This window comes from Exophiala bonariae, assembly GCF_035927105.1.
Source record: "Exophiala bonariae strain CCFEE 5792 chromosome Unknown scaffold_35, whole genome shotgun sequence".
NCBI classification, from domain to species: domain Eukaryota; kingdom Fungi; phylum Ascomycota; class Eurotiomycetes; order Chaetothyriales; family Herpotrichiellaceae; genus Exophiala; species Exophiala bonariae.
Window position 1 is genome coordinate 37,814 of NW_027042510.1, and position 16,143 is coordinate 53,956.

Sequence of the window (16,143 nt, forward strand, 5' to 3'; positions counted from 1 at the left end):
CTTGGCAAGAATGACAATTAATGGGAAAAGGATGTAGGATTTGTGTGATGAATTACAGCGTCTAGATGATTGAAATATTGGAAGCAAGCAATGTAGAGGATGGGAAGATGAAGAGAACGATTTGGGTTCAGGAGTTATGTTACAAAAGGTGGGTGTTACCCCTGTACTTTCCACGCGTTTCTTGTAGCCAATTAGACGAGTAGGACGGTCTGCTGACTTGGGCTGCTGCCTTACCCGACCACACCCACAACATCCACAGAAGTTTGCTTACGCCCTCCTTCGGACTGACTCGAATCAGTTGCCGGAGCGGCAACCACGTCCAGACTTCTTCCCGAACAGAGAACACAGATGTGACTGTGATCGGTGTTGTGCATGACTTGAACTACTAGTTGAATTGGTGGAGTGGTGCAAAGATGTCGGGTACGAGATACCTACCCAGTCGGTGGTATGATGGTTGATTATAAATAGGACACTGGACAGTCAAGTCAGTAACTGAGCCACTGAGGTCTGTGAAGTGAAGAGTAGAGATGAGATGTTTCAGACAGCAGTTGGTACAATTTTTGCTTCCTCACAAAAGGTTCAGAACAGGTCTGTGTGAATTGTGATTCATCATATAAGGCGACGGGAATGTGTCAAAGAAGGTTATCTTACCTGGGATGGTGGCGTATGAAGTTATTTGCGATCGCTGCACGGGTTAGGGATTAGTATGAAGGCTTCGTGACCAAGCCGACTGGCGAGTTATGAATCTCAATTGGGGCTGTTCTGGGGAGAGCAGATTCAAGCCAGATCATTTTCATGTCTGCCACGCTTGAAAAACGCTTCCAAGTTCTTCTGACGAGTGTCAAATGGCGCTGATCCAACTCCTCCACGGGTACGCTTCAGATTGTTCAGGTGCTCTTTGCTGTTAATGGCACTGATTGTAAGTCCCCGATCCGGGAATAGTGGCGAGGGCCCCGAAGTATCAATGGGGCCCATTGTTCTTTCATCGTGCTCGGCAGGGTAGCTAATCGTCAACTGTAAAAAGCCTGTGTTGCTCCAGGAAGGCAGACGAGCAAGTGGCTTGTCATACGCTGTATGTTCGACCTCGTGGCCTAGCCTCACCGTTTCAGGGTAAAATTTACTCAATAATGAACGCCACAAGACAGAGAGAAATATACCATGGGAGACGATTGCAATAGATTCCGGTGCCCTAATGATGTCCTGCTCTGGTTCGGTTTTCAGTAAGGGAAGAAGGTAGTGGGCCAGGAAGGTCTCAGCTCGGCTCTCCATAACTGTGTGTTCCTCCTCAGGACGGTAGTCTGGATTCTCCTGACTTGTAGACTTGGATGCAAACGCACTTTGGGCTTGTTTGGACGACCACTGGACAAGCTCGAGGCTACCAAAATCTTTCTCTCGAAGTGCCGGCGTGCTTATAAGAGCAGGGGACATGGTACCATATGACCGTTCGTCGGGCTTGGCATGGGCTTGGGCTTGAGCTTTTCTGATCTCTTCTCCAGTCAAGAAAGCTCGCTGGAGGTCGGAGGTGAATATGTGTGAAAAACGCCGACTGCGTTGAGTTATGAGGTATGAGCCTAACCTTTGAGCCTGAAGAACGCCATGGTTAGTCAATCTAGAGTCCGTGACTCCTGCTAGCAGTCCAGCCACATTGTGCTCGGTTTCTCCATGACGAATCAGGAATACCTCCATAGGAGTACCAGGAGACTGTTAGGATGAACAATCTAGGAAGTTTTGTTAAGTACCTAGGAATACAGTGCACTCAAAAGAATAATCAAATATTTGTGAGCTAGCTCAGTAGGGAAAGTTTGACGAGTACTAGTTGTGCTAGTAGCATTAGTGGAATCTTAGTGATGCAGATTTCTGTCAGTTTGGGTTGTCCGCAGGCTCTCAACCATCGAAGCAACAACAAAGACACCATCTCTGTCCGGCCTTCATTCCAGATCGAGCAGCCATTTCTATTCCCGACGAGTGCATCACTGATCCTCTCCTCATTCATACTTGACGTCTCTAAGCACATCTCCAAATCTCCGATATCATGGACGGGTACGATTGAGCATCATTGCCCATTTGATATCCTGCTAATTTACATCTACAGTCTCAGCGCCTCAGAGCAGAGAGAGTTGAACTCTCGGATGGAGAAGAAGCAGATGAAAGAATTCATGACCGTATGTTCTCTCGTCTCCCAGAAGCAAAATACGGGACTAGGGGCGATGTAGCTAACTCGATACGTTCTGTCGACAGATGTACTCCAAACTTGTCCAGCGGTGTTTCGACGACTGTGTCAACGATTTCACAACAAAGTCCTTGATTTCAAGAGAAGAAAATTGTGTCTTGCGATGCGTCGACAAGTACCTCAAGGGCTCTGAGCGACTGGGCCAACGATTCCAGGAACAAAACGCAGCCATGATGCAATCAGGTCAGTTACCTGGCAGATGATGGCTTTCTGCAGACACGAGAAAAACACGGGCAGACGCAAATGTCCAGCTCACACGATACCTATTGCTATTGTTTTCTCATCATGCACTGTACATTAAGGGAAGGTTCTGGGAGAAGAGTAGGGAACTCGTGGATCTTAGCCTATGCGAGGAAGGCTCGGACTGCATGGCGTGTTTCCATATATACATAATCGACCGCATGCATTAAATCTGCAGGCGGTTTGGTTTTATTCTCAATTCATCAGAAAGAAAATGAAGGCAGATCCAGCCAGACACCACACCTGAGTATTCCATACAAAGTTCGAAAGCTGAGGAAAAGTGTTCCATGGAATTTCCCGTTTGGACGACAGATTGCGCTCGCACTTGCAAGTTGCACCCGACTGGAATGAGAAAGTTCGAGTTCGCTATTGTTTGTCCTTTTTGGGAACTTTTTTCCGTCGGCCCTGGTCCCCCAAAACACTTGGCGTAGGTACGAGTATACCAGGTCCGGGAGTGATACTCGTAGGTTCGGTGCCTCTGATAATGAAAAGCAACATGCAAGACTGGACTGAGGGAAACTCCACTCGAAAAGGATGGATTTCATTCGAGCTGATCCCGGCAAGACACTCGAGCATCTCCTCACCTGGGTCGTCATTCTTACTTGAGTATCCGGACACAGTCCATACTCCTCCTTCACCCCACCACTGATCGTTGCGGCTGCCAATGGCTCAGGCCAGGGAAAATCAAAGTCCTCAACCCCACCTCTAACTATCGGCATATTCGTCACAAACTATTCCCGCTTCTATTACTTTGGCTCTCCCTTTCAATCTTCCTTGTCTTTCTCTTTGTTGTCTTGACACAGTGAAATCTCAAAATCCAGTGTAGCAAATCTCGTTCATCATGTCTGCAAGCACAGTCGGAAAGGTAAGTTATCTGTTCTCCCAGAGATTCAGCGAGCAAGTGCAGCTAACATTTTTAGACCATTACATGCAAGGTAAACAAAGCCTTCTCCTTTCCTCGGTCCTTCACCAATCTCACGTCGATTCTAGGGTGCCGTTGCCTGGGAAGCTGGCAAGGACCTGTCCATCGAAGACATCGAAGTTGCCCCTCCCAAGGCACATGAAGTCCGCATCCAGATCATGCACACTGGTGTGTGCCACACTGGTATGTTATGCAGTGCCCTCGAGAAAGAGCTGGCTGCTGAATATTGAAAAGATGCCTACACGCTCTCCGGAAAAGATCCTGAGGGTGCTTTCCCTGTTGTCCTTGGTCACGAAGGTGCTGGCATCGTTGAATCCGTCGGAGAGGGCGTGACCAACGTCAAGCCCGGTGACCATGTTGTGGCTCTTTAGTAGGTCCATATCCTAGCAGCAAGGGCTCTCACTAACAGGCGCAAGTACCCCCGAGTGCAAGGAATGTAAGTTCTGCAAGTCTGGCAAGACCAACTTGTGTGGCAAGATTCGAGCCACCCAAGGTAGAGGCGTCCTCCCCGATGGCACCGGCAGATTCAAGTGCAAAGGAAAGGATCTTCTGCACTTCATGGGCACTTCAACATTCATCCAATATACCGTGGTTGCCGATATTTCGGTTGTGGCTATCACAGATAAGGCACCTTTTGATAGGGCTTGCTTACTGGGTTGCGGTATTACCACCGGATATGGTGCAGCCACCATCACTGCCAATGTTGAGGAGGGTTCCAATGTCGCCATCTTTGGTGCGGGATGTGTTGGCCTATCAGTCATTCAAGGAGCAGTCAAGAACAAAGCCGGTCGAATCATCGTCGTTGATGTCAATGACAAGAAGGAGGAGTGGTCCAAGAAGTTTGGTGCCACTGAATTCGTGAACCCTACCAAATTGGGAGGCAAGACGATTCAAGAACATCTAGTCGAGATTACTGACGGAGGTCTTGATTATACTTTTGACTGCACTGGCAATGTCGGTGTGATGCGTGCTGCACTCGAGGTGAGCAATCATATGACATACTTGGTGAACAGTCTTGCTAATTGTTCCGACAGGCATGCCATAAAGGTTGGGGTCAGTCAATCGTCATTGGCGTTGGTGAGTCTTCCAGTGCTTTTGATCAGAGCTATCCATGAACTAACTCCCTCCTTAGCCCCCGCTGGTGCTGAAATCTCGACCCGACCGTTCCAACTTGTTACCGGCCGTGTATGGAGAGGTTGCGCATTTGGTGGTGTCAAGGGCCGTACCCAGCTACCAGGCCTTGTGGAGGATTATCTGAATGGAGACCTCAAAGGTTTGTGTCTTCTCTTATATGACTTCGAAGCCTAACTGAGTTCTCTAGTCGACGAATTCATCACCCACAGACAACCCCTCGACAAGATCAACGAAGCTTTCCACGACATGCACGCAGGTGACTGCATCCGTTGCGTCGTCGACCTAGGCCACCAATAGCCACGCTCGGGCCCCCAAATATCTTCAAAGTTGTGAAACCAGAAAAAAAATCTACAAAAGAAACATATCGATGGAGGATAGTCGGCGTTGCCCAGCACTTCTCGAGGGTTGCTTAAATGGGTTTGGTCTGATGTCAAATTTGCCTTGATAGCATTTGCACAGGGATGGATCAGGGAGAAAAAGTACCTATACCACTTCGTAAAACGATTATGACCCTCTGACTGTCGACCATGACGAAGCGTCAACAATTCAGATAATGACTCTTTCCACACCAGATTTTGATGTCACCGTAGCTCGTGTATTGGACATGGCTGCGTGGTCATGTAGTTGAGATTGTCTAGCAGTCTGGACATGGTTCACGCAGAGTAAACAAAAAGTGTGTAACCAGACGGGGAACGTGTTCCTGCTCCGGTGTTTGATGTTTGGACTGCGTGCAGATCGAGTGGATATTCATTATCGTGGCTCTTGCATGGTCTGGATGGACCTAGATCATGGCGTCTTACAATGACCAACATAAAATGCGTGGTGGCCGTACTTTTGCATTTTGCAACTACGGATCGTCGATAACTGACTTACGGAAGACTCGGTACCGCACTGTCCAAGCGATTTGACCGATTTACTCTTGTCCATTCGTGTTGAGGGCACGAGGTAGCTGATTCCATAGTCACAATCCAAAGACACTAATTCTCCCTTGTTTGACCAGTGACTCGAGCAGGAAGTGGCTCTGCAACAGAATCACGATCTTGCGTTTCACCAACGATGAAGAAACTCCCCTCTTGTGAGATTCGCACGTGGTCAAGAGTGAAAACGCCACACGAGCCGTTCAGGCATGTTGGCACCGAAACGAAGGCGCGACAAGAACGGATATTCGGCGTTCCGGATTAAGTGTCCACTGGGCGGTCTGTAGGCTGCAGGTGGGTGGAGGGGGTTCAAGGTGGCGCCTAACAATGTTCAATGGGTTTCCAATTCAGGGTAACGTGGCGGTGAGCTAGTACCCAAGAAAGGCCGCAGGTCACAAACACGGTACACCTGACTCGATTCAGGGTTCGATGGAGTCGTTGCATCACGATCAAGCCTCCCTCGACACACCGGGAGCCATGCTTCTCTACCCCTAAGCATCCAATCCCCATGCCCATTTCCAGGCCTCGCTTAACTAGGCTCGATGCACACGCACCCTCCCCTGCCACACTCTTACCTCCGGCACCGTGGCCGTGAGGCACACACCCAAGTCTCTGAACAACCCATCAACTCGAGTACTTCCTACGACTGTCACTGTGCCGTCCGTCTTCCACGACTACTGTGACGGAACGGGGTGTTCTTCGCTTCGGTTACGCCGGGGGCTCGTCAGCTTCGCTCATTTTTCTTTCAACATGGACTATCGTATCCCTTCATTCTAGAAGTAGAAGAAGCTGGCGCTTCCCAGATGTTTCTCTCGTTTAATCCATGTACTACCCCTACTTGGTGAAACATTTATCTCCGTAATACTCTAGCGGTACTTTGCATATTCGTCCGACTTCATACTGATTACTATTTGGTTGCACCGTCCATGTCGTCCTCGCTGGCATTTCCATTTTGACTGGTCTCACGATTGACCAGAGTAAATAATAAAGCGTCCGTTCAGCGATCCGCCCTCGCCTTTCCTTCAACTTTGCTGCGTCTCAAGACCAAGAACAATACAATGCATGGACAATCTTCCTATACCGATGCGCGACAGCCGTTATTGGGCGGCGAGAAGCGCCCATGGCAGAGTCAAAAGCCTGTCCAGGAATCGATAAAGCAGTCTGCTTCGGTGGATTGGTTTCCTATGCGTGCGCAAAAACCCTTCACTGGTCTAAGTTTGCGCAAACACTGATGATCGTTCAGCAAGCTGGACTCGGGCAAAGCCCAACAGTAAAGGTCGGGTATTACCCCAAACCATAGCACACCGCGGCTACAAGGCCGAGCATCCAGAGAACACAATGAAGGCATTTGAAGGTGCTGTCGAGGTTGGATCTCACGCCATCGAGACCGATATCCATTTGTCCAAAGATGGCGTCGTTCTGTTATCTCATGTATGTCTCGAGCAAACTATCTTCGCATCGTGTTTCATCATTCGAGATTCCTGACTGCCATGGAACAGGACCCGGATCTCAAGCGCTGCTTTGGCAAAACAGAAAAGATCATCGACTGTGACTGGAAGTATCTGAAAACATTGAAGACTCTGAAAGCGCCTCATGAGCCTATGCCACGGCTCCAAGATTTGCTTGAATATATTGCTCAACCTGGCCTGGAACACATTTGGATCTTACTGGATATAAAAGTCGACAATAATCACGACGACGTAATGAGGTTAATTGCGAAGACGCTCGCTTCTGTGGACCCGGGACAACGACCATGGAACCAGCGGGTTGTGCTGGGCATTTGGACCCCCAAGTTTCTGTCATTATGCACCGACTACCTACCAGGATATCCCGTCTCACACATAGGATTCACGACATGCTATGCCAGGCAATTTCTGAAGGTTCCGAACGTGTCCTTCAACATCTTACAAAAGGCCCTGCTCGGTCCCATCGGAGCCCGCTTCATCAAAGATGTGAAGAAAGCAAACCGCCCTTTGTTTGTCTGGACCGTCAACGACGTCAATTTGATGAAGTGGAGCATACAAAAAGATGTCGATGGTGTAATCACAGATGATCCAAAGACTTTCAAAGAGATATGTGACGGATGGGACGACGATCGAGAACCGGTTGCCAAGGTCACTTGGTCGCAATTGTTGTATACGGTCTGGCTTTATTGCTTGATTTCCGTCTTCTTTTGGCGATTTAAACGCATGTATCCCGGCACGGTGGCACAGTTTCTGAAGTTGAACGCCTCGAAAGAAACGGCGCGTCACAAAATTGGCCAGTTATGATGACACTCTTGGTAAAGGCAGGAAGATGTTGTTTGGCGAGCGACCATCAAACTCAGGGGACAATCACCATTGGACAAGCGACCCGCCAGCATAATTCGAGCTTTTTGGTGAAGCTGATTTCGATGGTGATGTGGAGGTTTATTGGTTCCATCTCGTTACGTCCACACAACGACATGAGCATCTCGAATGGAGCGAGTATCGATTACTTGACCGCACATGTTGTTAGATCAACGCTTGCAGATGGAATGGTCTCGAGCTCGCAAGGCTGTGAGTTTTGGATTGGTCTTTAGGACTGACATTGACATTGGGGAATCTTAGACATAATATGAGGGCCAGTGGATTTGCCTTCGAGGGTGCTTGAGAGGAAAAACTGAAACGAATGATGATTGAAACGGGGTACTCCAGAGTTGCAGAAGTGCTTTCTCCCACACGTGGTATGGCACCACAAAGGGTTATCCGCGAGCACCACGCCTCCGGACGCCACAGAAAACCCCTACGCTGCCCGTGGTCATTCTGAGATGCCCTCAAGGGGGGAGATCTCAATTACGACGAAGCGAGCACCTGATTGCTATCCGAACTTCCTAGGCTGAATATCCGAACGGGAGTAGTGCTATTGGCCTCCACTCCGCTCATGCTCGATGTTTAGGTGCACTAAATGTCTACATGCAGTTCAAGATCAATCAAGATGACCAGACGGACAATATCCGAGTCACTACATCGATTCTCAGCAAGAGGCACATCGATTGATCACTGATGAGTGGGTCCTTTGCTCAGCTTGAGCAACGTATCACTCGGCATGGGGTTTACACATATGCGATATCGAATGGGAGAAAATCTATTACTGTTAGCTTCACGGCAACCTGCGTTAGACGAGGTGGCTTGTACCTGCTGCCAGCAGCAAAGATAGCGGTGCGTGCCATCTGGATACAGGAAACCCTCTCAAGGAGAATGGAGGCGGCTTGGGACATGTTCAAACCATACGAAACCGCACCTAGACTGATTCAGTAGACTTGTCAGAATCGCTATACATTGCGGAAGATAATCATAAACGACGGATAAAGGTCAAGAACCACTCAGAATATTGATCCAAAATGATCAACTCATCAAGATTCAACCTAACTAACTTACTGGCGGCTCTTTACCCCACCAGTCCATGTGCTACTGGACTTCGGTTATGCATGTCGGAGCCTCGACTCAGAGAAAACCCGTTCCACCATCTTGGCTTGAGCAAGTTTCTAAACCACTTATATGCGTTTGTTCCTAATGCCATCTTCCTCATTAGCATTAATGTCACTCCGCCAAGGATGTGAAGCGAGGCCACATGGGAACATGAGCAAGTTTCCCACGATGCTCACGAGCACAACTACACAGAAAAAAAAACTCGACACTAGGTCTAGACCGTATCAGCTAGAGATCACGCTGACCGAAGATATAATGGAAAGCATGCCTAAGAATTGGCCTTGGGTCGTGTTCAGGCCAAAAAAGTGTCCGTGTTGTCCTTGTTCACTCTTATACCACGGGACATCACTGGGGAACGCGACAAGAATATCGCTCTATCGGTGAGGCCGAAATCAGGACAAGATGAAGCTATCTAGGGCAATCATCTTTTCTCTTATCGTGCATCGGTCGCAAGCTGCGCATCTTGAGTCATACAAACTCCCCGGATATGGCTTCAGCTGGTATGATCTGGTGTGCGGATTCGCATGCAATGCCATCATTTCTGGCGCGACACTTGAGTGTACCTCTATGGATCATTCAGGAGGGCATGACCACATGTCAATGGCGACGTCTCCAGATTGCTATGCCAGCGACACAGCGTACCTGACGACCTTGGCATATTGTATGAGTACTCACTGTGACCCTGAGCGCGAACCCACATGGCGAAGAGAGAAATTCTGGTCCACCAGAGTCACCGGTGACGAGTCGGTGCTTCCTAAATGGGACTATACTACAGCCCTCGCCGAGGTCAAGGAGCCCCCCACTGTCGTGTATAATGCCAGCTCGCCAGATGTCTTGGAGCAGACGGTGCTGGTCAGTGAGGCGAGCTATGAGATGCAAAGCAAATTTATGGTCCTGTTCGATCACATCGAGGGACTACAATCGAGATACATGTAAGGAAATGACAGTCACGATCAAAGTATTCTGTACCAGGACTGACCTCCGTTATCTAGCTTTGTTCTGTTGTCGGTGGCTCTGGGGATTCCGATATTGTTCACCTTCATAACTTATCTGCCATTCATGAATGGCATCCTCGACAGAGTCCGACCGTATCTTGTCTATCCCTCGATCATCGGGACATACCATGTTCGGCCTTTGCCATGGCTTCTGGGGAATGCACCTACTGTTGGACAGGCACTATATATCGCCTTGTTCTTCATTCTCAATCTGGTCCTCAGCTCGGTCAACTACCGCCATTCACAGCCCCATCCATGGTACTTCCCTCCGAGAGAAGAGCTCCTAGCATACATAGGTTACCGCACCGGTCACATTGGTTACGCTTTACTTCCTCTCGTCATTCTATTTTCAGGTCGCAACAACTTCCTCCTGTGGATCACCAATTGGTCATACTCAACATATCTCCTACTACATCGTTGGATCGCACGTGTCTTCGCTCTGCACTGTATTGTCCATAGCATCACCCTCCTACTATGCTACCACGGGACGGGGAGCTACTCAGTCCAGTCGAAGATGCCTTATTGGTCTTGGGGCATCGTAGCGACAGTTCTCGTTTGCGCCATGCTCGTGTTGAGTCACCTATACTTCCGACGGCTGTCATACGAATTCTTCCTGCTCCTGCACATCATCCTAGCTGTCTTCGTTATCGCAGGCTGTTGGTACCATGTGATCCTGAAATGGGGAAACAATTTCTACGACGACTGGCTCTTCGCCGCATGTGCAGTATGGTTCTTCGACCGCTTGGTTCGCGTGCTGCGTGTGATGAAGAACGGTGTGCGCCGCGCTGTGGTCACAGAGATTGGCTCGGATCACGTCCGCGTCGACATCCCCGGCGTACGATGGCCTAGAGTACCAGGCACAGTTGCTTACGCTTACTTCCCAACGCTCAATCCTCTGCGGCCGTGGGAGAACCATCCATTCTCTGTCAACTCCACAACTCTGTTCCGTGAATACTCCAAGGAAGGACGTACGGGCGGCAAGATTCTATCCACCTCGGCATCACTTGAGGATGGCCCTTCCTCCTCATCATTGGACGACAACGGCCACCGAGACATCGAGAAACTGCCCGGCAAAGTCGCATTGACGACCTCATCGCCATCATCAAGCTCCCAAGAACACGACACTGCCAGCCACCTCTCCACTCCCACCGCCTCCGACGGCATCACCCTGATCATCAAGAAGAACCAAGGGCTAACGCGCCTCCTCCAACGGCACGGCAGCCTGCTCACGCTCCTCGATGGACCCTACCCACAGCACGCCAGCGCTTCACTCCTGCAAACGGACCGCCTCGTCCTCATCGGCGGCGGCATCGGCATCACAGGCCTCCTGGCCTGTGCACACGCTGGCAACCGCAACGTCAAGCTCGCATGGAGCGTCAAATCCAGCGCCGAAGCACTCGTGCACGAGTTACAAACCGTGGCGCTACGTGACGCCGAATTCGGAGCCGGAGCCGTCCTCGAGAAGGATATCGTCGTCGGCCACCGTCTGGATATCGCGGGCTTGCTGGACCGTGAGGCCGCCGCCGGCTATGCGAAGGTCGGGGTCGTTGTTTGTGGGCCTCCGGCAATGTGTGACGATGTGCGGGCTCGGGTGGCGGGTCTGGGACGCGCGGCGCCCAATGGTACCGCTTTTGAGTTGGAGGTTCATGCGTTCTCGTGGTGAGCTGAGGATACGGGGAACTAGGAGTTCTGGGGTGTGGATGTAGTTATTGTTGAGGTGAGGGATGAATGCTCCTGCTTGTTTGAGAGCCATAGCCTCGGAAGGCCGCTCCTGCGGATGTAATTCAACCATTATTTATGAGGATTTGGTGACTCAAACTTCCCTCTTATGTAGAGATACAGCTATACATAGCCCGTGCTGTAAGGATGGATTGTTCCGTGAGAAATATAACGAAGTATCAGCCTCAACGGACAGCGTGATATCCCTAGCTAGTTAACATCCACCGATCAAAGTTTCCACTAGGCCCCTGATAAGCTGCTTTTGAACAAGTCCATACTGAGTGTGCGTAAATAGGGTCAGCCCTATTCAGCATTCAGGGGAATCAAGATCAAGCTGGTGGTCATAATCATTATCATGAGTTCTTTTTGAATCTAGTAGTCAGTGCAGCCTGACAGTTCGTCTAGACAAATGAATACATAGGAAGCGCTTCCCGGTCCCTTACCTAGTCTAGTCCCAATCACCAACCCAGCATCACCTCCTCCCACCGCCACCGCCTCTTCCACCTCTCCCACCACCGCCTCCGCGCCCACCCCCTCTCCCACCAGCAAACCTCACATTCCCACCACGCCCGCGTTTCCCAACCCCATTCCCACCACGGAACTTCTGCCTCTCGGGCGCATTCTTCGCCTTCTCGGCGCCCAAAGCTCTCCGCTGATTCTGGTTCTGACCCTGACCCCCGGCTCTAGGACTAACACTGCCACTGCCAGCCATGATCTTCCTCGCGATCTCGCGCGCCTCGTCGACGTCGAGATCCATCTCCTCGCGCTCGCGCTCCCGCCCCTCCAGCTTCGTTTTCTTCTGCATCCCGGACTTGACCTTCAGACGGCCCTTCTGGCCGCGGCGCACGGCGTCCGCGCCCGACACGGCGTCGAGGTAGGCGTTGATGGACGAGCCGGTGGATTTGTCCTGTTGTTGCTGCTGGTGGTTAGGGTCAGACATGGAGATATCGTCGTCGTCGCCGTCGGAGGCTTCGGGTCCGCCGAACACCAGCTTGCCGTCCTCGTTGACTTTGGCTTTCGTGCGCTTGTGTGGCGCAGCCGAGTCGCGAAGTCGCCCGAGTTTGCGCGACGAGATGCTCGCCATGCTCTTCGGGTCGAGGAGGTCGAGCGGCTCGTCGTCCGAATCGTCTTGGCGGATGAATTGCGTGTTGTTGTTGCTGCGTTTCTTGCCGTGGGAACTAGAGGCGGAGCCTCGTCCTGATACTGATACGCCGGACATTTCCTCGTCGTCGCCGCCGTCGCTACCGCCGTCGATCTCGGAATCGTCGTCCTCGGAGCCATAGACTGCCTCGTCGAATTCGTTGTCGTATCGCTTCTTGCCGGCTGGTTCGTTCTCGTCTTCATCGTCATCCTCGTCTGCTCCATCGCCCTTCCTCTTGCGTCTTGCTCGTTCTCTTCGCTTGCGAATGTTGACGATCATCTTTCGATCATCACCACCAACCCAGCTCTCGACTTCACTTGCGTCGAAGCGGCGGAGACATCGATCGAGAATGCCCTTGACTTTGGCTCTCAGTCGGCCTTTGTTCTCCTTGCTCCACACCATCAAGCCGGGAACTATGGCTGGCATCCTCGGCTCAAGCATTTCATTGGACAGTACAACAATCATGACTTTGATGAATCCGAGAACAGCGCGGACGATTTCCCGGGTATTGGACTGTAAGAACATCGTCACTGTGTCAATAAGCTCTTCCGTCGTCTTGGCTGGTAGTTGTGAGTGGTATTCGAAAAGCAGTCGACCCAGAGCTGTCACGCTTGCTGCAACCATGTGAGGAGCCACACCAGCCAATCCGGCACTGACCATGGTGAAAACTTCTTCCAAGTTGGCCGGGGCATCGAGTGAGTCGTCTGGCATGTGCGGTACAAGTCGATTGCGAATGACTGTTCCGGGCGGGTTCGTCGGGTCCGAGATCTTGTTCGTCAAGGTAATAAGCAGATCAAATCCTGCCGTTCGTGCTCTCTCGTTACTGTCTTTGCATGCAATAACCACCTCGCTCAGAATACTGGGAATGAAGTGTAGGTCGTCCAGGGGCAGAAATGTTACAAGTGTCTCGATAGCCAAAATGCGGTCTCTCCTGGCAGGCACGGGGGTCGTCTCGGAAGTTCGGATCATTAATTGCTGCAAATCTGAATTGCGGGCTTTCAGGGCTTCAACGCCAGTTTTGGAGGTTGCAAGCCTAGGAATGAGTTTATATGCTTTCTTGATGAGCTGGGGATCCGATTTGAGGATCGCCGAATTGGTGAGGATATTGGATGAGATTGAGAAAAGAGAGGCAAAGGTCGACCTGGGTAGATGTACCGAAAGCGCGATGACTAGATCCAGGAGAGTGTGAGATGTAGGAGGGAGTTTATTTCCAGCAGGCTGAATCGGTTGTTTCTTTTGTGGTGGTGCATCTGACATTGGCAATTCATTCGCAAGCATGCTTGACACACGCTCGAAGGTGTCCACAAGGTCCTTTTCTGGCGTGATGCTGAGATAGCTGTTGATGCACTGTAGAATATATGATCGCGACTGAGGTAAAGTTTGACTGTAGACATTGAACAGAACGGCCAGTAGATTGCTTGCGAATGAAGCCAGATGCTGGAGATTCTTCTCGGCATCGGACCTCTGCATTCGTCGTTCAACGAGAAGAACATCGTCAGTCAGGTCTGAGGCGATCAGTGCCTGATTTGATTCAACGAGATTCTGTAGACCTCTGCAGAGCTCCACTCGCAGTTCTGTCTGCTTGTAAAGAAGATTTGAGACCAGTTCTGCCAGAGATTGGTCCAGGGCAGTTGACAAGTCAAGGGGCAAGTCACAGTAACCTGGGAATGTCGCCCAGACCTGCTGAACGACGGTTTCGAACACCTTGATGTCTGTGGTCTTCTCGGCTGATCCGTGATCAATAATCCGTTGATACATCGCCTCACTGAGGGGGATGAGGTCGGCCTTGAAATGACTCAAATTGGTGTTGGACACATGATCTCTCAGGAGCGGTAGAAGCCAGGCTCTGCCAGTCTGACCAGCCACAGGTTTGACCAGGTTGAGAGGTAGGACACTCAAGACTGAACCGGGACCGAGATTGCGAATAGCACGACCGAGGATCTCGTCGGCTTGCTTCTTGCCTTGAAACCCGGGGTTCGTCCTCAATTCGCCAATGGCTTTCACAATGGGAAGTAGGTATGGATCGCCTCGCCAACGCAGAGCATCGAATAGAGCGGCAAGAGATTGAAACACCTCCATCCATGCGGTCTGGAATTTGACCGACAGCAGTCCTAGTGCTCGACTGGATATCTGCTCTAGTAGCTTCTCATCATATACTGATGGATCTGAAATGACGCTGTCTGGGATACAATTTGCAAAAAACGAGATCAAACACTCGGACGCCGAGACTCGAATGTTATGCGAAGAGCTGGTGAGATATGCTGACATGAGATCGAACAGCTCGGGTAGCTTTGCAAAAGTGTCTTCTGGCTCAACCAGTGCAGACGTGCCATAGCCTCGAGACACAATGGCGATCCACGGCGGCAATAATTGCGAATCATTCTGTACAGGCTTCAATTCAACGATGGCATCAAGGAGACGTGGTAACTTGGATGAGGAGACCTCGTCCTGCATGCCTTGAAAGATGACCTCGAAGACCTCAAATGCACTCATGACCAAGAAATCATTCCGTGACCGTGAGATGGACAGTAATAGTTCGCATAGTGGTTCAATCTTCTTGCTTGGCCAGCCGCCAGAGGCTGTTGCAATGGTCTTGGTGAGTTGGAGGGCATGGATCACCGCAGGCTCATGACTATCGTCTGGTCTACCCTTTTGCCGCCTCGCTTGCTGAACCAGATCGACAGCATTCCGTAGGTTGTTCTGGGCCGCAACTGCACACAGCTCCGCGGCTGGATGATCGATCGCCGGGCCTGGAGGAGGGTTTTGTAGGATCTCGGTCAATGCCTCTTGTGCTCGTTTTCTGATCTTCGGCCGAGGGTCGATTGCCAGTGTTAGAAGGACGGGGATTGCCTGTCGAGGGCTTGTTTGACTCTGTGGGAGACTCCATGCGGCATTGTCCTGCGCTTTTAGAAGTGACTCAAGGCACCCTATCGCTGAGCGCAGGAGAGGTGCATTCGTGCTGGAAGAACTCAAATATGGCGCCAATAGGGTAACAATGGTGCTAAACTGTGTGCGAAGAAGACTCGATGAGACATGTGAGGTGACCAAGTCAAGAAGATAAATGGTCGAGGTGACTATTTCACTGTCGTTGCCTTGCTGCGAGTCTGATGCGGACTGTTTCAATAGAGCGAGTAAGGCGGCAAAGTAAGCGGTAGCAGTGAATTTCGTTTTTTGATCTCGTAGGGTCTCTTCAATGGAGGACAGGACAACGGCAGTCTGCGATCGTTAGTAGGGATTTGAGGATATATTGGAAGGGTGTCATACATGCTGTTGACTCTGTAAATTGGGAGATTTAATCTTGGCCAGCTTCTCCTCCAGCGACATGTTTGCTGACTGGTAGAGGTTATGTGGCACCGGATAGAGAATCTACGTGTACATTCCTCTCCAACTTGAACT

At 50.7% G+C, this 16,143-nt stretch overlaps 5 protein-coding genes across 5 annotated transcripts; 3 read left to right on the top strand and 2 right to left on the bottom strand.

The window, feature by feature from the left end:
- Nucleotides 1-777: 777 nt before the first annotated feature.
- Nucleotides 778-1,428, bottom strand: LTR84_008981 (uncharacterized protein; the record flags this gene model as incomplete). Its single annotated transcript, XM_064852523.1, has 1 exon — nucleotides 778-1,428. The coding sequence occupies one exon, from the start codon at nucleotides 1,426-1,428 to the stop codon at nucleotides 778-780; it is 651 nt and encodes a 216-aa protein (XP_064701230.1).
- Nucleotides 1,429-3,311: 1,883 nt separating this feature from the next.
- Nucleotides 3,312-4,823, top strand: FDH1 (formate dehydrogenase (NAD+); the record flags this gene model as incomplete). The annotated part of the gene is made up of 8 exons (XM_064852524.1): nucleotides 3,312-3,335; nucleotides 3,391-3,405; nucleotides 3,461-3,575; nucleotides 3,627-3,762; nucleotides 3,809-4,373; nucleotides 4,427-4,469; nucleotides 4,525-4,665; nucleotides 4,714-4,823. 8 exons carry the CDS (start codon nucleotides 3,312-3,314, stop codon nucleotides 4,821-4,823), a joined length of 1,149 nt encoding a protein of 382 aa, XP_064701231.1.
- A 1,678-nt stretch (nucleotides 4,824-6,501) lies between these two features.
- On the top strand, nucleotides 6,502-7,713 carry LTR84_008983 (uncharacterized protein; the record flags this gene model as incomplete). Its single annotated transcript, XM_064852525.1, has 3 exons — nucleotides 6,502-6,631; nucleotides 6,687-6,874; nucleotides 6,943-7,713. The coding sequence occupies 3 exons, from the start codon at nucleotides 6,502-6,504 to the stop codon at nucleotides 7,711-7,713; spliced, it is 1,089 nt and encodes a 362-aa protein (XP_064701232.1).
- A 1,779-nt stretch (nucleotides 7,714-9,492) lies between these two features.
- LTR84_008984 (uncharacterized protein) lies at nucleotides 9,493-11,550 on the top strand (the record flags this gene model as incomplete). Its single annotated transcript, XM_064852526.1, has 2 exons — nucleotides 9,493-9,824; nucleotides 9,885-11,550. The coding sequence occupies 2 exons, from the start codon at nucleotides 9,493-9,495 to the stop codon at nucleotides 11,548-11,550; spliced, it is 1,998 nt and encodes a 665-aa protein (XP_064701233.1).
- A 528-nt stretch (nucleotides 11,551-12,078) lies between these two features.
- Nucleotides 12,079-16,071, bottom strand: LTR84_008985 (uncharacterized protein; the record flags this gene model as incomplete). Its single annotated transcript, XM_064852527.1, has 2 exons — nucleotides 12,079-15,963; nucleotides 16,012-16,071. The coding sequence occupies 2 exons, from the start codon at nucleotides 16,069-16,071 to the stop codon at nucleotides 12,079-12,081; spliced, it is 3,945 nt and encodes a 1,314-aa protein (XP_064701234.1).
- Between the last annotated feature and the right edge of the window lie 72 nt (nucleotides 16,072-16,143).